The sequence below is a fragment of the Delphinus delphis genome, chromosome 3 (assembly GCF_949987515.2).
Source record: "Delphinus delphis chromosome 3, mDelDel1.2, whole genome shotgun sequence".
In the NCBI taxonomy this organism is placed as follows: Eukaryota; Metazoa; Chordata; class Mammalia; order Artiodactyla; family Delphinidae; genus Delphinus; species Delphinus delphis.
This window is the reverse complement of record NC_082685.1, coordinates 130,784,204-130,805,729: the sequence shown is the minus strand read 5'-3', so window position 1 is coordinate 130,805,729 and position 21,526 is coordinate 130,784,204. Positions and strand designations below refer to the sequence as shown.

The window sequence follows — 21,526 nt, the reverse complement described above, 5'->3', positions numbered from 1 at the left end:
TGCAAGAGATCCAGAACTGACAAATCCATCTTGAAAAAGAACAAAGTTGGAAGACCTCACACTTCCTGATTTCAAATTTATGTCCAACTGACTTTAAACACCCTGATTTTACTACCCTAACTATGCTGATTTCCTTACATTTAATGGTACTCAACTTTAGCAGCCCTATTTCATGTAAGTTTTCATTACAAACGGTCTCAGATCAATTTTGGATGTAAGTGGCAATAAAATATAAATAACTAGATGAAAATAATATATAGAACCTCAATAAATTAGTGAATTAAACTTCACTCCAGACAGAGAGAGGTACTGGATGAAGATGGCATTCTTTAATATGAAAATGGAATTTCTCAGAAAAAGATCTGTTAGGTACTTGGGATGGCAAGAAAGATTCTGTTAACCCAATGAATTAGAAAAAAATGTAGAACTTTTAAATAGCATTTTTAACAGGATAGTGGTCACATTATAAGGATGCATTTTTAGGCTTGGGCAGAGTTGCAGGACATTGAGATGTGCATGAAATGCTCTCTTCTCAAATCAGTGCATCTTCTCCCAATGGGAAATTTTTGCACAGCATCAGGACAAAGATGCCTCCAGGACCCTGGCAACTTTCCTTCTATAACTCAGTCTGAGGTACCTTGAGGCAGGGAATTCCACTGGGAAGCAAGAACTGGATTTATTTCCGTTTCTTGATTTCCTCCCCACGATTGCCTAGAAGGGTTAAGCAACTGTTGTGAATGTCTTCAGCACTCATTAATAAAGCTGCTCTCTAGCTTCCTCCATTTGACAAATAGGCTCCAGAATTCAGCCATGAGCAAGGGCACCATTTTTGCTCTCCAGGTAACCCATGCCCACACTTTTGCTCAGCCATGAGCAAGGGCACCATTTTTGCTCTCCAGATAACCCATGCCCACACTTTTGACATCTAACTCATGCCTGTATTTTTACTTCTTGGGCAATTTTCTCCAGTTGGAAGCAAGAGAGATACAGCAGAAGGGAAAGTCAGAGAGCTTCCAGTGAGAAGGACTTGACACACGTTGCTGGCTTTGATACATAGGGGTCCAAATGCAAGGAACAGAGTGACATCTCTAGGAGCAAAGACAAGTCCCTGGCTTGCAGCAAGCCAGGAAATGGGAAGTTCCTTCCTGCAATCATAAGGAACTAGATTCTTCCAACAATCAGACTGAGTTTGGAAATGGAGTCCTCCCAGAGCCTCTAAATAAGAACCCGGCCAACATCTTGATTTCCTAGAAATCCAGAGCAGAGAACCCAGCTTAACCATCTCTGACCTACAGAATTGTGATAATAAATTTGTGTTGTCTTAAGCACTAAGTTTATGGTAATTTGTTATAGCCGCGATAGAAAACTAATACAAACAGATAACTATAGTGTTCATCATGTAACAGGTACTGTGTCAAGCATTTGAGATGCATCACCTCAATCAATCGCACAACTTCTATTGTCCCAGTTTCAAAACTGAGGAATGCAGCCTGCTCGCAGACTCAAGTCACCCAGCTGGCCCATCCCAGCAGGGCCAGGATAGCAACTATCCATCTGTATGTGACTCCAGAACCCTTGACCATTTCTATACAATGGTCAATTGTTGCTATTCAATAATGATATGTAGGGACTTCCCTGGTGATGCAGTGGTTAAGAATCCACCCGCCAGACTCCCCTGGTGGCACAGTGGTTAAGAATCTACCTGCCAATGCAGGGGACACGGGTTCAAGCCCTGGTCCGGGAAGATCCCATATGCTGCAGAGCAACTAAGCCCATGCACCACAACTACTGAGCCTGCGCTCTAGAGCCCACAAGCCACAACTACTGAAGCCTGCGTGCCTAGGGCCTGTGCTCCACAACAAAGAGAAGCCACCACAATGAGAAAGCCGCGCACTGGAATGAAAAGTAGCCCCGCTCGCTGCAACTAGAGAAAGCCCAAGCACAGCAACAAAGACCCAATGCAGCCAAAAATAAATAAATAAATAATAAACAAATAAATAAATTTATTTTAAAAATAATATGTCTAGAGGATCCAAGTTTTAAATACACACAAACATACTTATGCACTCACCTATGTATATACATTAAAAATTTCTGAAAGGAAATACACCAAAATATTCAGAACAGTATCTTTAGTTGTTAGGATTACCACTTGTTACTTCACTGTACTTTCATTACCACTTGTTACTTCATTGTATTTACAATGAGTATATTTTCCTTGCATAAAATTTTTATTTCCATTTTTTTAGTTAAAAGGTGAAATTTATTAAGGAGAATCCAACCAGAGCACCAATCACTTCCTTCGTCTTATTCCCAGAGGCTCGCACACTCAAAGACTCTCATCACATACCCAGGCCTCAGGCTCCAGCTGCAGCACCAGTTTGAGTGCTTCCTTCCCTTTCAGGCTCCCAGGTCCCCAAGGGAGGCCAAGAACTATCCTGGGCCCTCTCTCAGGATGGAAGCCCACCTCACTCCCTGCTGGGGAGGCCAAGCTGTGGTGTCAGAGTCTGAGGGACACATTCCTCCTATATTTTCTCTTTAGGCTTCCCTATATCACTGAGACCATTAAACCTCTGTGGCAGATACTGTTAGTTAGATAGGGTAAGAGCTTTTCCCAACTCCCTTCTCTCTTGCCTACCTCTCGCTGTAGTGGCTAGAAGAGTGAGAAACTAGATTCCCAGCCTCCCTTGCAAGTAGGGGTAACTGTGTGGCTCAGGTCTGATTATGAGACTTGAGTGAAAGTCCACTGCGGGTTTTCTGGCAGAGTTTTTGTATTTCCTTTCAATTTGTGAAACCTTGTACTCTTTATTTTTATCTTGAATGCAGACATGACGTCTGGAGCTACAGCAGTAACCTTATGGTCATGAAACATCATTGAGCATGAGGACAAACTGCTAACAAGTTAGGGGGGCATAAAGCAGAAAGATAAAGTCTGGTTCATTGATAGCATCATTAGCAGCTGAAACAAATGTTAGCAACTCCTGTCTCAACTTATTATGTGTTAAAAATAAACCCTTATCTTAAAAATCGAGTAAACTCCATTCCTATCTCAACTGCCTGGCACAGATTTTATAGTACTGGTGCTCTTTTCTGTGAGATGCAAAGATCAGAGAGAGAGAACAAGGGAGAGGGGAGAAGGAAGAACGAATTTGGGGAAATCTGTTTGTGAGTGTTTTCAACATGTAGGTGGCTTCAAGCCCCTAATTTTGTCATGTCCCATAAATCCCTATGCTGAAACCAAGACATCATGCTTATCGCTTATGACACAGATTTCAGCCCACAGCGTCTACTTCAAGGAGGACACAGTAAGATTAACAGATTAGATTCAGTCATGTGACCTACAGGATCACGCAGCCGATGATTCTTGCTCCAAATAATTTTTTTCATGAATAACTAATAAAATGGAACGCCACAACTTATCCCTGTGGCATACTAAGGGCCACCTGGAGCAGTCTGTCTACTCCAAGTGCCAGCACTAAGAGGATACATTGTCTGGAGACTTTAACAAAACAGTAAAAAAAACCAACTACATGTCTTTTATGTAGGATGGGCAACTCTAAATATCTGGGATAAAATTTTCCTATCTGAAGAAATCTTTTGTTGGCTGGTCTAAGTTCTAAATACTGTGGTCCTTGTTGAATTTTAATACTATAGGTGGAAGCTTCAAATTAACACACTTTCATTTCCTGTCCTCTTATAAACATTGACAGTTAATCGGGAAAATCCCCATCATACAGTCATTGCTCAAAAAACAGGGACTCAATTACATGTCTTCAAGAGAGAGAGTTCCTAATGTTTTGAGCTCTGTGAGCTTGCTGTAGTCAAAGCTCATGTCATTCATCCCTGTGGTATTGCATTTTCTTGCATTTAAACAGGAGATTAAAATTGAACATTGCTGGCACAGTGAGTGACTAAGCAAAGAAACATAACTTGAGTTATTTCAATTCTCTCATTTTAAGTGAACGGTTGGAATTTTCATATGTATGTAAATTTTTAAATAGTGACAACCAGTGTAGAGGGGGCGGAGTCAAGATGGCGGTGTGGGAAGACAACGAGTTAGCATCTCCCCACAACTAGGGCACCTGCTGGCCACTGGTAGGGGACCCTGATGCCCAAGGAGATGGGAGAAACCCCCAAGTGAACCGGTAGGATGTGTGGGGACAGAGAGGGGAGGAGAAGTGGAGGCCAGACAGGATCGGTGCCCCTGAGGCTGGGGAGATCAGGAGAGGTAGGCAGGAGGGGCCCTCCAGGAGGAGCAGGAGAGGAGCAGAGGGCGATCGCCTGGGCCACTTGGCCTGCAGAGCATGCTGAGCTCCCAGGCCAGTACCCCCACTCCAAAGCCCCCTCCAGACCATGTGGGTCCTGGGGACATAGGAGGAAGGTGGGGGAGATCAGGAGAGGCAGGTGGGATGGGCCCTCCAGGAGAAGCAGGAGAGGAGCAGAGGGCATTTACCGTGCTCACTTGAACCCATGAAGCCTGCTGGGCTCCCAGGTGAGGTCCCCTGCCCTCTGAGACCAGAGATGGGGGGCATGTCTGGGCCCCTTCTGTTCCTTGAGCCTAAGCCCCACCACCACAGCCCCCAGGGTCTTTTCCAGCCCTGTGGGTCCTAACCATAGGCCCCACCCACTGCCCAAACCTTGCCCTTGCTTAGGCCCCACCCTCCACAGCCAAAGCCTTTTGCCCCCATTTTTTTTTTTCTCTCTTTTCCCTCCTCCTTTTTTTTACTATTATGGTACTGTTGTACCTTCTGGTTGTTGATTCATCTATATTTTTATTTTTATATTCTTATCTAGCATATCTGTTAGTTTCCTAGTCTAATTTTATTTTTTACTTTGTTATTTTCTCTCTCTCTCTCTCTCTTTTTTTTTTTACACCCCATGCAGTTTGCGGGATCTTGGTTCATGGGCCAGGGGACAGGCTGAAGCTCCTGTAGTGGGAGCTCCATGTCAGAACCACTGGGCTAACAGAGAACCTCAGATCCCAGGGAATATTCATCAGAATGAGGTCTCACAGAGGTCTTCATCTCAGCATCAAGACCCAGCTCTACCCAACAGCCTACAAACTCCAGTGTTGGAAGCCTCAGGCCAAACAACCAGGAAGACAGGAACACAATCCCACTCATAAAAAAAAAAAAAAAATGAGATGGCAAAAAAATATGTCACAGATGAAGCAACAAGGTAAAAACCTACAAGACCAAATAAAAGAAGAGGAAATAGGCAATCTACCTGAAAAAGAATTCAGAGTAATGATAGTAAAGATGATCCAGAATCTCAGAAATAGAATGGAGGCAAGGATTGAGAAAATACAAGAAATGTTTAACAAAGGTCTAAAAGAACTAAATAACAAACAAACAGAGATGAACAACACAATAACTGAAATGAAAAATACACTAGAGGAATCAATAACAGATTAACTGAGGCAGAAGAACGAATAAGTGAGCTGGAAGACAAAATGGTGGAAATAACTGCCGAGGAGCAGAATAAAGAAAAAGAATGAAAAGAATTGAAGACAATCTCAGAGACCTCTGGGACAACAGTAAATGCACCAACATTCAAATTATAGGGGTCCCAGAAGACGAAGAGAAAAAGAAAAGGTCTGAGAAAATATTTGAAGAGATTATAGTCGAAAACTTCCCTAACATGGGAAAGGAAATAGTCAATCAAGTCCAGGAAGCAAAGAGAGTCCCATACAGGATAAACCCTAGGAAAAACACACCAAGATACATATTAATCAAACTAACAAAAATTAAATTCAAAGAAAAAATATTAAAATCAGCAAGGGAAAAACAAAAAAATAACATACAAAGTAATCCCCATAAGGTTATCAGCTGATTTTTCAGCAGAAACTCTGCAGGCCAGAAGGGAGTAGCAGGATACACTTAAAGTGATGAAAGAGAAAAACCTACAACCAAGATTACTCTACCCAGCAAGGATCTCATTCAGATTTGATGGATTTCAGATTTCAGCCAAGCAAAAGCTAAGAGAATTCAACACCACCGAACCAGCTTTACAACAAATGCTAAAAAAACTTCTCTAGGTGGGAAAAACAAGAGAAGAAAAAGACCCACAAAAACAAACCCAAAACAATTAAGAAAATGGTAATAGGAACATACATATCTATAATAACCTTGAAGGTAAATGGATTAAATGCCCCAACCAAAAGACACAGACTGACTGAATGGATACAAAAACAAGACCCATATGTATGCTGTCTACAAGAGACCCACTTCAGACATAGGGACACATACAGACTGAAGGTGAAGGGATGGAAAAAGATATTCCATGCAAATGGAAATCAAAAGAAAGCTGGAGTAGCAATACTCGTATTAGATAAAATAGACTTTAAAATAAAGACTGTTACAAGAGATAAAGAGGGACACTACATAATGATCAAAGGATTAATCCAAGAAGATGATATAACAATTATAAATATATATGCACCCAACACAGGAGCACCTCAATACCTAAGGCAAATGCTAACAACCATGAAAGGAGAAATTCACTGTAACACAATAATAGTAGGGGACTTTAACACGCCACTTACAACAATGGACAGATCATCCAAACAGCAAATAAATAAGGAAACACAAGCTTTAAATGACACAATAGACCAGATAGATTTAATTGATATTTATAGACCATTCCACCCAAAAGTGGCAGAATACACTTTCTTCTCAAGTGAGCACGGAACAGTTTCCAAGATAGATCACATCTTGGGACACAAATCAAGCCTTGGAAAATTTAAGAAAATTGAAATCATATCAAGTACCTTTTCTGACCACAACGCTATGAGATTGGAAATCAATTACAGGAAAAAAACTGTAAAAAAACCCAAATACATGGAGGCTAAACAGTGCACTACTAAATAACCAAGAGATCACTGAATAAATCAAAGATGAAATTAAAAAATACATAGAAAAAAATGACAATGAAAACACGATGACCCAAAACCTACTGGACGCAGCAAAAGCAGTTCTAAGAGGGAAGTGTATAGCAATTCAATCTCACCTCAAGAAACAAGAAAAATCTCAAATAAACAATCTAAACCTACACTTAAAACATCTAGAGAAAGAAGAACAAAGAAAATCCAAAGTAAGTAGAAGGAAAGAAATCATAAAAATCAGAGCAGAAATAAATGAAATAGAAAAGAAGAAAACAATAGCAAAGATCAGTAAAACTAAAAGCTGGTTCTTTGAGAAGATAAACAAAATTGATAAACCCTTAGACTCATCAGAAAAATAGGGAGAGGATGCAAATCAATAAAATTAGAAAAGAAAAAGGAAAAATCACAACTGATACTGCAGAAATACAAAGGATTATAAGAGACTACTACAAACAACTATGTGCCAATAAAATGACAACCACAAAGAAATGGACAAATTCTTTGAAAAGGTACAATCTTCCAAGACTGAACCAGGAAGAATTAGAAAATATAAACAGACCTATCACAAGTAATGAAACTGAAACCATAATTTAAAATATTCCAACAAACAAAAGTCCAGGACCAGATGGCTTCACAGGTGAATTCTATCAAACATTTAGAGAAGAGCTGACACCGATCCTTCTCAAACTCTTCCAAAAGATTGCAGAGGGAGAAGCATTCCCAAATTCATTTTATGAAGCCACCATCACCCTGATACCAAAACCAGAAAAATATATCACAAAAAAAGAAAATTATAGACCAACATCACTGATGAACATACATGCAAATATCCAGAACAAAATACTAGCAAACAGAATCCAACAGCACATTAAAAGGATCATACACCATGATCAGGTGGGATTTATCCCAAGAATGCAAGAATTCTTCAATATGTGCAAATCAATCAATGTGATACACCAAATTAGCAAATTAAGGAATAAAAACCATATGATCATCTCAATAGATGCATAAAAAGCTTTTTGACAAAATTCAACACCCATTTGTGATAAAAAAACTCTCCAGAAAATGGGCATAGAGGGAACGTACCTCAACATAATAAAGGTCATATATGGCAAACCCACAGCAAGCATCATACTCAATGGTGAAAAACTGAAAGCATTTCCACTAAGATCAGGAAGAAGACAGGGATGTCCTCTCTCGCCACTCTTATTCAGCATAGTTTTGGAAGTCCTAGCCATGGCAATCAGAGAAGAAAAAGAATAAAAGGAATACAAATTGGAAAAGAAATAAAACGGTCACTGTTTGTGGATGACACGGTACTATACATAGAAAATCCTAAAGATGCTACCAGAAAACTACTAGAGCTAATCAATGAATTTGGTACGGTTGCCAGAGACAAAAATAATGCACAGAAATCTCTGGCATTCCAATACACCAACAACAAAAAATCAGAAAGAGAAATTAAGGAAACAATGCCATTTACCATTGCAACAAAAAGAATAAAATACCTAGGAATAAACCTGCCTAAGAAGGCAAAAGACTTGTACTCAGAAAACTATAAAACACTGATGAAAGAAATCAAAGATGACATAAACAGATGGAGAAATATACCATGTTCTTGGATTGGAAGAATCAACATTGTGAAAATGACTATACTACCCAAAGCAATCTACAGATTCAATGCAATCCCTATAAAACTACCAATGGCGTTCTTCACAAAATTAGAACAAAAAATTTTACAATTCGTATGGAAACACAAAAGACCCCAAATAGCCAAAGCAATCTTGAGAAAGAAAAACGGAGTTGGAAGGATCAGGCTCCCTAACTTCAAACTATACCACAAAGCTACAGTAATCAAGACAGTATGGTACTGGCACAAAAACAGAAATGTAGATCAATGGTACAGGATAGAATGCCCAGAGATAAACCCATGCACATATGGTCACCTAATTCATGACAAAAGAGGCAAGAACATACAATGGAGAATAGACAGCCCCTTCAATAAGTGGTGTTGGGGAAAGTGGACAGCTACATGTAAAAGAATGAAATTAGAACACTCCCTAACACCATACACAAAAATAAACTCCAAATGGATTAAAGACCTAAATGTAAGACCAGACATTATAAAACTCTTAGAGGAAAACATAGGAAAAACACTCTTTGACATAAACCACAGCAAGATCTTTTTTGACCCATCTCCTAGAGTAATGGAAATAAAAACAAAAATAAACAAATGTGACTTAATTAAACTTAAAAGCTTTTGCACAGCAAAGGAAACCATAAACAAGACCAAAAGACAACCCTCAGAATGGGAGAAAATATTTGTAAATGAAACAACAAAGGATTAATCTCCAAAATATACAAACAGCTCATGGAGCTCAATATCAAAAAAAAAAAAACAATCGAATTAAAAAATGGATGGAAGACCTAAATAGACATTTCACCAAGGAAGACATACCGATGGCCAAGAGACACATGAAAAGATGCTCAACATCATTAATTATTAGAGAAATGCAAATCAAAACTGCAATGAGGTATCACCTCACACTGGTCAGAATGGCTATTATCAAAAAATCTAGAAACAATAAATGCTGGAAAGGGTGTGGTGAAAAGGGAACCCTCCTGCCCTGTTGGTGGGAATGTAAATTGATACAACCACTATGGAAAACAGTATGGAGGTTCCTTATAAAACTAAAAATAGAGCTACCATACGACCCAGCAATCCCACTACTGGGCATATACCCTGAGAAAACCATAATTCAAAACGATACATGTACCACAATGTTCACTGCAGCACTATTTACAGTAGCCAGGACACGGAACCAACCTAAATGTCCATCAACAGATGAATGGATAAAGAAGATGTGGCACATATATACAATGGAATATTACTCAGCCATAAATAGAAATGAAATTGAGTTATTTGTAGTGAGGTGGATGGATATAGAGTCTGTCATACAGAGTGGAGTAAGTCAGAAAGAGAAAAACAAATACCATATTCTAACGCATATACATGGAATCTAGAAAAAAAAAGTGGTACTGATGAACCTAGTGACAGGGCAGGAATAAAGACGTAGACGTAGAGAATGGACTTGAGGACATGGGGTGGGAGGAGGACGCTGGGGCAAAGTGAGAGTAGCATCGACATATATACACTACTGAATGTAAAATAGTTAGCTAGTGGGAAGCAGCAGCATAGAACAGGGAGATAAGCTTGGTGCTTTGCCATGACCTAAAGGGATGCGATAGGGAGGATGGAAGGGAGGCTCAAGAGGGAGAGGATATGGGGACATATGTATGCATATGGCTGATTCACTTTGGTGTACAACAGAAACTAACACAGTATTGTGAAGCAATTATACTCCAATAAAGATCTATTTATAAAAAAATTAGGGACAACCAGTATAAACTGCAAACTATCGATATAATGATTTTCTTTTGTTAAGTGAACATTTTGGCTTGTGCATGAACTATTTTTATGAATTTGAATATTATCAAAATTTAGTGTCTTTTAAAAAATTCTTTTATTTTTATATAATTTTTAAAACTTACTTTCCACTTACAGTTATTACAGAATATTGGCTTTACTCCCTGTGCTGTACAATACATCCTTGAGCCTATCTTACACCCAATAGTTTGTAGCTCCCACTCCCCCACCCCTATATTCCCCCTTTCTCCCTCCCCACTGGTAACTACTAGTTTGTTCTCTATACCTATGAGTCTGCTTCTTTTTTGTTGTATTCACTAGTTTGTTGTATTTTTTAGATTCCACATATAAGTGATATCATGCAGTGTTTGCCTTTCTCTGTCTGACTTACTTCACTTAGCATAATGCCCTCCAAGTCCATCCATGTTGTTGCAAATGGCAAAATTTCATTGTTTTTAATGGCTGAGTAATATTCCATTGTATATATACCCCCACATCTTCTTTATCCATTCATCTGTTGATGGACATTTAAATTGTTTCCATGTCTTGGCAATTGTAGATAATGCTGCTGTGAAAATTGGGGTACATGTATCTTTTTGAGTTAGTGTTTTGGAGATTTTTAAGTATATACTCAGGAGCAGAATTGCTGGGTCATATGGTAGTTCTATTTTTAGTTTTTTGAGAAACCTCCATACTGTTTTCCACAGTGGCTGCAACAATTTACATTCCCACCAACAGTGCACAAGGATTCTCTTTTCTCCACATCCTCGCCAAATTTGTTATTTTTGTTCTTTTTGAAGATAGCCATTCTGAGAGGTGTGAGGTGATATCTCATTGTGGTTGTGATTTGCATTTCTCTGTTGATTAGCAATGCTGATAATCTTTTCATGTGTCTGTTGGCCATCTACATTTCCTCTTTGGCAAAATGTATATTCAATTCTTCTGCCCATTTTTTAATTGGGTTGTTTGTTTTTTTGATGTTGAGTTGTATGAGCTGTTTATATATGTTGGATATTAATCCCTTATTGGTCATATCATTTCTCCAAATAATTTTAAATTCTTTAAATATCATTGTACTGCCTAGTTCTCCTTTAGGTTAAACATAGACACAAAAATATCATTAGCTAATATTATAAATTAATGATACCATAATTCTTCTAAGTGACCTTTGAGTTAATTAGAAGAATTAGGACTAGGTCCTGATCTCTCTGCCCACATTAGGGGCCAACTGAATTGAGCTTCTTTAACACATTTCATAAGTAATATTATTCAGACTCTTCACACTTATCTTCAACATCAAGTCCTTCATTGAAGGTATTCATTTCATCATTGATGCTACCTTCCGGGTCATCTAACATCATTTTTCAAAGCACATTACTGTCACTTCCAACTTTTTGAAATATAGCTCTTGTTTGAATGTAGTATGCTTTGTATCATTAAAAACTTAATCCTAAATCACAAGAATTATTTGCATAACATCAGGTAAATTGGTTTTTGTTTGTTTTAACCTTTTTAAAGTGATCTTTAAAAAATTTCTTTACAACAGTGGTCTCAAAGGTGGCCCTAGACCCAGGCATCAACATCACCTGGCACCTTGTTAGAAATTCACATTCTCAGGCTTTACCCAGACTCACTGAATCAGAAACTCTGGTGATGGGGCCCAGCAAGATGGGTTTTAATAAGCCCTATAGATGATTCTGATACATGCTACAATTTAAGAACCACTACTTTAGAACAACATCTAAGTGTTGCAATTATGAGGTCATTTCCTTAAAAAATAATTCAGTTAAAGTGTGTGTGCCTCTTTTTTTAAACTGATTTTGCTGCTATAGAAACTGTTTAGAAACACTCCAACCATGTTATCTAAAATAATAATTCCTGTCACATACTATCCCGAGACCCTGCTTTATTTCCTATATAACATGTTAATTATCAGACATTATATACTGTTTGTTCAGTATCTGTCTCCCCCACTAGAATGCACACTTCATGACAGCAAGGACTTCGTTTTGTTCATGACTATCTCCTGAACACCTTGAACAGTGCCTGGTCCTATTGGAAATGAAGGAATTATTGGGATAATTTCAGGCTAACATGTCTTCTTGAGCTACAATAGATCACATAGCTGAATACAGGCTAAAAGAATCATGGAGAAAACGGCTAAGATTTGGTTTAAAGTTGCTCTCACTGAGGTTTCCTACTAAATCAGCAACAAGCAGTACAAAGAATTCGCATCATGTAAGGAATGTAAGGACATAAATTAGTGGGCACAGCTCCCTTCATTGCTAGTATAAGCACTCAGTCATTGGGTGGTTAGCTTCCCAAAGAAGTGAGGAAAACACCAGGTCAAAGAAGCTCTGGTTTGTGGGCTCATTCAGCATGGGGAAGGCCATAAAACCACCTACTACCACACACAGAAGTCTTGAAAGCTCTTGTCATTTTTTAAATTCCAGGCATAAGACAAATAGAAAAATACATATAGATAATTTAAGTTTTCTGTCATTGAAGCTAATGCATTATGAAGATACTGAGGAGTGGAGAGGAAAAGAACTTTTCACAAGCTGATTGTTTCTTGAAACAAGTTAAGGGGTTTTGTTTTTATTTTCTGTTTCTTCTGATGCTGAACTGTAGTAACTTTATATTCACACTGATGAAAAGAATTCTCGGACCTTCCTTGGTGGCAAAGTGGTTGGGAATCCGCCTGCCAATGCAGGGAACACAGGTTTGAGCCCTGGTCCGGGAGGATCCCACATGCCGTGAAGCGACTAAGCCCGTGCGCCACGACTACTGAGCCTGTGCTCTGGAGCCCGTGAGCCACAGCTGCTGAGGCCCATTTAAGAGTCCATTTGTTAGACAAAGTACGAGGAAATGTGATCTATTTTATCACTTTCTTGTTTGTTTTCAAAATGGCCATTTAAATACAGATAACAGTTACACACGACAAACTGGGGAAGCAGGTTCCACCAGCCTGCCCAGCTCACCTGTAACCTGATCTCTCCATTCAGATGGCATTCGGATGGCAGAACCAGCAATGTGGTGTAACAGGGTTGGACACTTGCCCATGCTGAGCCCCCAAACGCTAGAAGCAGCCCTCCTGTTGAGAACTGTGGAGGTTAGGACAAATCACGACTTGACATACTCTACTAACAAAACTTCACAACAGAGTAGAAGAAGGAAGCCCATGCAAAAGGGGATAAAGAAAAGGCAAAGAGAAGGCACCATATAACACCTAAGTTTTTCTTAGAAGATGAAGCCAAGAAATATAAAACATGAATGTGTACCCCAGTTTTATCCATGGAATTCAAATAGATAGTTTTACTTTTACCAAGGTTTCCACACTTGGTTTCTGCGCCCCAAAAACATGAACACCCTAAAATATGCACATTCTTTTTCATGTGGGATGTACCATTTTCTTAAAACAATGTGTTTCTTACTAAGTTTGCTTTTCTTGTGGTTATTCTGTCTAGACAAATAAAACTATATATAATTAATATAAACATTTATCATAAATCTTACAAAATTATGTAAATGATCATTACAAACAAACGTGTTTAGCACCTATTTTGTCAATAATCCGTCGACTCTGAGAATCTTCACTTTCCTCTGTTTTTTTGCCTGCCCTAAGACAAAGGTTTAGGAATTCCTAACCCTAACCTCTCCTAATTTTTTATTCTGGCAGCTAAAATGAAAGATTCCAATAGTAACAAAATTAAGGGATCAGGGGAAGTGAGTGACGTATTGAAACGTTCACCCAGAGACCTGGCCTCTGGACCTACAATCTTTAAAAGACTAGCGAGAGCACTCGGAAGGTGCCCATGACGCTTCTTTTTGTAGAAAATTGCTTAACTTCTTAGAGCCCCCTTTTGCTTCGTATGAAAATAGGGCATTATTACAATTATAAAATACCTAAGTGGTTTTTAGGTCCCTTCCAGCTCTAAAAAGTACGTAATTCAAAGCTGCTAAAAATAAATACTTTAAAAATTGACTGTGATATATAAGCGTATGTATACACGCACACACACACACACACATACACACACGGTTTCGCTGTGAAAAGGGGAGGGACTACACAGTATTTTATACCAGAATTTTACAGTGCATCAGTATCAAAACGTTTTTGTTCCTGAAAAAAAAGTTTCAGGCTGGCGTCGGCTCTGCAAGTGGAGTTCTTCTGAGAAACCAGGTTTCAGCTACTCCCGTTTAGCCTCCAGGCGCTTCAGTTTGGATAAAGGGCAGTGTTTCGGAGGACCACATCTCAGCTCAACTGGGGACCCAGCGGAATTTGTAACCCCCGTTGGCTGTCCGGATGGTGAAGGCATTTCCCTGGGGGAAAGCGAGGGTACGGATGGTGCTGTGGCTGCGGATGGAGGTGCTGAAGGAGCCGCCCTCCTCCAGCTCACTGTGGCTCAGGTTCAGCGCGCTCCGGCTGCAGTCTGTGCGCAGCCCCCGGAAGGCGCCGTGCAGGTTCCCAGGCCTGCCGTCCGTGCTCGGGAGCTCGGGCTGCAGCCGGAGCCGCTTGGGATCGCGGCTCTGCAGCGCTTCATCGCAGCGCTCGGAAATCTCCCTCAGGATGGCGTCCACTTCCGCGCAATCCTGCCCCGCGCTGAACAACTCCTCCAGGCTCCTTTTGGAAGTCGCCTTGAGTGGGATGGGCTCAGCTGCCGCCCCGAAATCCCGGGACTGTGTGATCATCAGCTTCTACAAAAAGATGGGGAGGAGCGCCGCCCTGGGGCCAGCCGGACTCGCCTCGTGCTGGGCGCTCAAAGGAGACCTGGGCGCACTTAGAACTGCGCGACTCGGCCGACTTAAGCAACGCCTGCAAGTGACTCAGCGAGCTCCCAGCGGTCCCCTCCGTTCCCCGACCCCCGCCGGCTCCCAACACCGGGAGCTGGGTGGGAGGTGCACAGAACATTTCCGAGTTTCTGCAGTGTTCTACACGCGCGCGCCCCACTTACATCCAGCACCGAGGCCAGGTGCCGTGTCCGACTGGCGAGTTCCTTCAGTTGCACGTTCCGCTCCTTCAGTGAGGCGATCTCCTCCTGTTTCTGGGTCAACGTCACGTGCAGCTGCAGGAGGAGACCCAAACATTCAGGGATAGTCTACCGTGCTCGGTCTCGTCTGTAAACTCTGCATAAATTGAACGCAGATCCTAACGTCTAATTAGAAACTGGGGCCCCAAGGACGTTTACACTGGTGAGAATAATTTTATTTATTTATTTATTTATTTATTTATTTATTTATTTATTTATTTTTACAGAGCACTTAGACAAAATGTTTCTCAGTTAATCCTCAGTGTAGCGGTGAGGAGTGCTGACTTGGGCAACAGGCAGATATAGAAGTTCAACCTTCCTATAACTCAGTTTCCTTATCTGTAAAATGGGGCTGGTAAAAGTATCTAGCTCAATGGTTGTGAGTGATTAATGAGGAAAGTAAACTGGTAAGCACAATACCAGGCATATAGAAAGCCTTCAATAAGTATTGGTGGCCCTATTAAAAATCTGGTGGATGAAAAAAAAATCTGGTGGATGGGGCTTCTCTGGTGGCGCAGTGGTTGAGAGTCCTCCTGCCGATGCAGGGGACACGGGTTCGTGCCCCGGTCCAGGAAGATCCCACATGCCGCGGAGCGGCTGGGCCCGTGAGCCATGGCCGCTGAGCCTGCGCGTCCGGAGCCTGTGCTCCGCAACGGGAGACGCCACAACAGTGAGAGGTGAGAGGTCCACAACAGTGAGAGGTCCGCGTACCGCAAAAAAAAAAAAAAAAAAAAAAAAAAATCTGGTGGGTAAGATTATTCCCATTTAGTGACGTTGTAAACTGAGGTAGAGCCAGTGGAGCAACAGCAGCTACGTAAACTCGTCCACTGGTTCTAACGTCCAAGGGGGCTCATTCCCGCTCCTGCAACCCCACTTCCTCCCGGAGCCCTATACCCTGCCCCCGCCCCAAGGACTCCTGGACGCCAGCCCAGTGTCCCTACTTGGTTATTCTCCACGAGTGCGTCCCCCAACGCCCTCTGGTTCTGGTCGGCCACCTCCTTCCAGTACTGCTCTGGTGGGGGCACGTCGGGAGGGCGCAGCGGCGGTGACTGCAAGGCTTGTGGGGAGAGACAGGGACCAAACGGCAGTACGTCGCAAGGAGAGAAGGGGAAGTCTCCGCCCGCCAGGGGAGGCGACATCATAGAGGATGAGTCTGATGAAGAGGAAGAGAGGGAGCTGGGTTTGCAGCCTCAGACTCGTGCCCAGCTAACTGCAGGGACAAAATATCACGCGGGTATAGGGTTTACGTGATTTTTCTTTATTAATAAAGCACCCCTCACTCTGCAATCCCTACGATCCCCAGGCTCTACCTGATATCCTGTACATACACAGCAGGCGCTCAATAAATGCCTGTTGAGATGATCTGAACTGGATTTCCACGGTGGCCAGGGTAAACTTGCCTGAAGTCACACAAATGCACTACTCTGCACACTCCTGTCACTCAGCGTCTTCCAGACCACGTCACAGCGTAGGGTTCTCTCTCCCAGAACTCACACGGGCAAACTGAGAAAGCGCTATAGATCCAGCGACTCATCTTCTCCATTAGGAAAAGGGGGGGAGAGCTAAATTTGGATGAGCCAAACACTTTGATGAGTTGCTGGCGAGTCGTTGACAGGTACAGGGTTTACCACTTTCAGGACCACGAAATCCGAACTAGTCAGATTTGAGGGGTAGAGGACACCCCCGCCGTTACTGAACTGCAAAGCGATTGCACTTGCCTGCAATGAGATCATCCACGGTGTCTCTGAAATCCTGCAGATCGAAGTCCGCTGCCGTTTGCAGGGAGTGGTTCTGAAACAAACCAGAGGTACAAACTAGTTAATGTTGAGTCTGGCGGGTCTGGAACACTTCCTAGACCGACAGTTAACCTCCCGGGCTCGATAGCAGGTCTGCATGCACTCGCGCCCGCAGCGGAAACTTGTACCTGAAAATCAAAGCCCTGCCCGAGACACGGAATCCAGCAGGCTTGCACTGCCATGGTGGGGAGAGAGACGCACGAAGCGGGGACCCGGTCGGGAGGGTCCTGCCGGGCGCTGAAAATGCGCGCTGCTGCGTCGCGCGTCGCTCCTTCTGCGCGCAGCACAGCCGCCCCGCGCCCGGCCTCTGGCAGCCGGCACAGTCCGGCGCCGCCTCATTGGCCAGTCACCAGCCAACCAGGCGCGTTGCTAGTGCGCCCGCTTAGACCTTCAGCTCCGACTTACCTCCCACAGGCCAAGGAGCCACAGCTCTAAGAGCTGGGAGCATGGCGTACGAACACACCGTCCTTCCTCCCAAGACCCGCCAGCGTGCGCAGGCATCCAAAGCGGTGGCTCGAGTCCACACATCCCGCCAAGGCTCAGTCACAACTAAACCACCTCTCCCCACACAGAAAGAGAAAAGGGAGGCTAAGAGATGGGCCAGGGATGCTATGGAAAGTGCTTCTGTTCAGCACGCAGCAGGCGTGGCCCCTCTTGCTCTTCTGTTTCTCAAAAAGTTGGAGTTGACTTTTCCCGTAGGGCGTGATGCATCTCCAGCATCTTGGACTGGACACTCTCCTGGGTTCCTGCAATGTGCCTGGGTGCGTGAGACGGAAGGAGACTGCAAAAGTCTGGTGACCAGGAAACTTCTTATTCCCTTAATTCGTGGACAGAGTTGACACAGACTTTTACATCGAGTCTCTCTGTTCATTCTCACACCAATGTAGGAAGTAGGCAGGGCCCAGGAAGTGACTCCTCCCATGATGGAGAAGCTGAAGCTCAGAGAAATCGCGTTGTCGAAAGCCACCCAGCTCTGAAATAGTGAAACTGGAGCTTCTGCCCCAGAATGCTGGTGCCTATTTCAGTCCTCTTTCCTCTATACCTCATTGCCTCTAGCTTTTATTTCTCTTTTAGGACAGCCTGGCTTCCAATGAAGCCAGTTCTGGGAAGGGGAAAGAAGCCTCTCAAGGAGCATGGTGTGGGGGTGCATCCAGTGTGCCCATCAGAAATATCTATTCTACTGATTCCACTATTATCAATTTTTTTATTCCTTTGAGTTAATCATATTCTTCTCCCAAACACCCTTCTTTACTATTCAAATACTTCTGAGAAGAGGAACTTATTCTGACTCTAACTTCAAAGAATGTACAAGTATCAGTTTCCTTCAGGGAGGAGAGCTTCAACCAGGGAAACCTCTAGCACCAGTTGAGAACTGAGTCTGTAAGGGGAAGGGAGCTTAGAAAGGAAAGACTGAGGGCCCCAGACAAATCCTGAAGCACAAGTTCTTCCCTGGTTGAAGGAGTCAGAAATGAGACATTTCCCAAGGGCTCAAAGGTCTCCCTCTCAGTAGAGAAAAGCCCTTACCATGAGACTAGAGGCCAACTCTCAGGGACAGCCACCCAGGAAATGCTTCCTCCTGTGCTATCCCAGGTCTTGGCCCATTCTGGACCTCAAACACTTCTAGAGCACTTCCTCTCTCTGTCCACTTTCCCCAACAGGAAAGAGAAATATAACCAGAGTGTGCACTGGCCAGGGGGTTCCCCCACAGAATCTTCCCCTAGGGATATATCTCCTTCTGTACCAGTTCTGCCTTCCAGCGGGAAAAACCCTGGACCTCTTGCTTGGGCCATCGGGCATGAGCTCTGTCCTTGAAACTGTGAATCTTATCTTCCCAATTAGGTAAAAACCTGGCATTTCTCCAACACAAACAGCAGCCAAAAAACAAAAACAAAACAAAACCAAAAAACTTAACGCAGAGCATGATGTCAAATTTAAGTTCTGTATACATAAGCAAAAATTCAGCAAGAGCCTGCTTGGTTCTGTTGTTGTTGTTTGGTTTGGTTTGGTTTGGCTTTTTTCTTGCAAAATAAACATGTTGGAGTAAGGGCGTGATGTAGCCCTCTGGGTCCGTTGAAAGATGCTCATGTATTGCCTTTTTTCATTTGAGCATCCAAACCCTAAAAGAACAGGAGAATGGCCTTTGCAGGGCAATTCTCACTCTTACCTGTTGCCTTCACAATCTCTGCTCTCAGTTGCCACCTACCCTGAGTCTCCCTAGGCTCTATCCCAATTCTAAGAGGCACTTGGAGAGGCCCTGGGAAGCTTTGCTCCACCACCCCAACCCCAGTTCTAGGAGTTGGTCATTTCCTCTGGAGAGTTCTGTACTTGGTCTGTTCCCGTGAAACCTCATATCCCAAGCACCTGCTGCCAGGAACCTGGAACTGGCACCCGTCCTGGAGGTTGCATCTAGCTATTCATATCCATTCATATGCATCGATGGATGCATTCATATCCATCGATGAGGCAGGCTTCTGACCTCCCAGACACCAGTGCTGGGAGATGCCATCATCTGGCTGGGGAGTCTCAGCCCTGGCAAGTGGTAGAAGTGGGATGCAAGTAAGAAGATAGGTTTTGGGGGGAAATGCCTCTTTGCTCCATGGGAGTAAGTGGCAGCAGCCTTTGCAGGGGGCGAAAAGGACTTTTATAAAGTGCCCAACTGCTGAAGGGCCATCTCTGTAGAGAGCAACGTTTTCAGTCAGATTTCTTCGAGTCCTTTGTCACTCTTCCCACTTCCTCCAAATGTAAATTCTCTTCGTTTTTTCCAGTCTTGATCGAGAAGTTATTCTCCAATCTCCACACTCCTTAGACATCCAGGGAATGAAAATGGTTAATGAATGGCCGGGAAAGGCATGTTGGGAGAACAGATAGGTGCCCAGAGAGCAACTTTGCTCCCATTTACCCACCTCGTCCCTCAGTGCGCAACCACCACGTTGCTTTATCGCAGCTCCAAGGAATAGATGGGGAGGGGAATGGGAGACCCGTCTGGCAGGGGAGCCCTCCAGATGAGCTTCCCTGTCCAGAGTTGGTCACAACAGTTCTGAGAATGCGGCCACCGTTAACATACTAGGAGGGAGGAGGAAGTTCTAATCCTCGAGGCTTGGATTTCTGCAGGACATCTCCCCCCGCTAGCCAGATGTGCCTGCGCTCCCCACCCAAAAGGATTCTTTGAGGAAACTCAGAGAACTGACTCCCGAATCGAAGTTTGGGTTTCGATAGGCCGCGAGTTTCCACCAGGAGAGGTACCTGTGAGGCGGCCGAATTACCACTAGGCGGCGCGTCGGACCCGAGTAACGAGGAGCAGTCAGCGAGGTCCTGCAGGTCTATGGTGGTGAGGGCTGCGTAGGGAGAACCGGAGACACGCGCCGGGCGGACCCTAAGCCTCCCCGCAAGGGCTCGCCGCTGGCATCGCCGCCAGGACTCCGAAACCCCAGGGAGAAAAGCTCTTCTGAGGCCCGCGCGCCCCACCCACCTGGCGCGGGGAACCCGAGGGGTCGCGCAGGGACCACCGGTATCACCTGGCAGCGCAGCGAGCTCGGCGTCTGGGGGATCCTCGTACACCGACACCGGGCTGCTGCCGCTGCTACCGAGAAAGAGCTTCCGCGCAGGGGCGAACTAGCCGGGCACAGAAACGGTGAGCGCGGGTCAGCCCTCACTGCCGGGAGCGTGAGGACCCTGCCCGGCTCCGTCCTGCGGCCCCACCTTCCTCTCCAGCTTCCCGGGCTTGCCGAACGGCCGGCCTCGCAGATCCAGCATCCTATTGGGGCAAATGCTGTCGAAGGCCCGGCGACCCGCCGCGGTGCCCCCGCACGCCTGCATCCTGCCTCCCCGCCCGCTTCAGGCCTGGAGCCCCGCGTCGACTGCTTGGAGGCGGCGGCCGGGCCGGGATGGCGACCCGACACCCAGCGCTCCCGAGGCTCTGAAGCCGGCCGGAAGTCGGGGAGGCGCGTGGCCGGGGTGGGGTTAAGGGGCGACTGTGAAGGTGAGGGGGGAAGGCGGGGTGGAGTAGGAGGACCGCCGAGCGGGAGGGGCGGCTCGCGCCTGAGCGCCAGTGGTGGCGCCTTCAGCCCCGGACAATCTGTGCGCGGGCGGAGGCGTTAAAACCCAACCTGGCAACGCGGCTTCCCCCGGGAGCCGCGAGCGCGGGGCCCGGGCCCGCTAGCGCTCTTTTGGCTAGCGTTGGCGCCGCGGCCTCTCGACCACGCCATAGGAGGGGAGGACAACCCCTACTGGTCCCTAACGCTGGGTACCGCCTTTCCGCGTACGGACAGCGGGAATATGGAAAAGTTAACGATTCTTATTTCATTTTCTTCCCACGCCAGCCACAAGGCACGAAACAAACTTGGAGTGTCAACTGCCAAAGTCAGACCCCGGCATTTGCCCCGCCATGTAG

At 44.3% G+C, this 21,526-nt stretch overlaps 1 protein-coding gene across 1 annotated transcript; it reads right to left on the bottom strand.

The window, feature by feature from the left end:
* Window positions 1-14,570: 14,570 nt before the first annotated feature.
* Window positions 14,571-20,952, bottom strand: MCIDAS (multiciliate differentiation and DNA synthesis associated cell cycle protein). Its single transcript, XM_060007039.1, has 7 exons — window positions 20,836-20,952; window positions 20,652-20,748; window positions 20,380-20,471; window positions 17,059-17,131; window positions 16,282-16,493; window positions 15,266-15,376; window positions 14,571-15,008 (listed from the first exon to the last, which is right to left on the bottom strand). The coding sequence occupies exons 1-7, from the start codon at window positions 20,950-20,952 to the stop codon at window positions 14,571-14,573; spliced, it is 1,140 nt and encodes a 379-aa protein (XP_059863022.1).
* Window positions 20,953-21,526: the final 574 nt, after the last annotated feature.

Excerpts from the sequence above, each read along its gene's own strand:
- MCIDAS (XM_060007039.1), bottom strand. The coding sequence starts at position 20,952 with ATGCAGGCGTGCGGGGGCACCGCGGCGGGTCGCCGGGCCTTCGACAGC. Across the intron at positions 16,494-17,058 it reads CGTGGATGATCTCATTGCAG|ACTCATCCTCTATGATGTCG; the intron begins GCAAGTGCAATC and ends CCTCTTCATCAG. Across the intron at positions 15,377-16,281 it reads CACTCGTGGAGAATAACCAA|CTGCACGTGACGTTGACCCA; the intron begins GTAGGGACACTG and ends CTCCTCCTGCAG.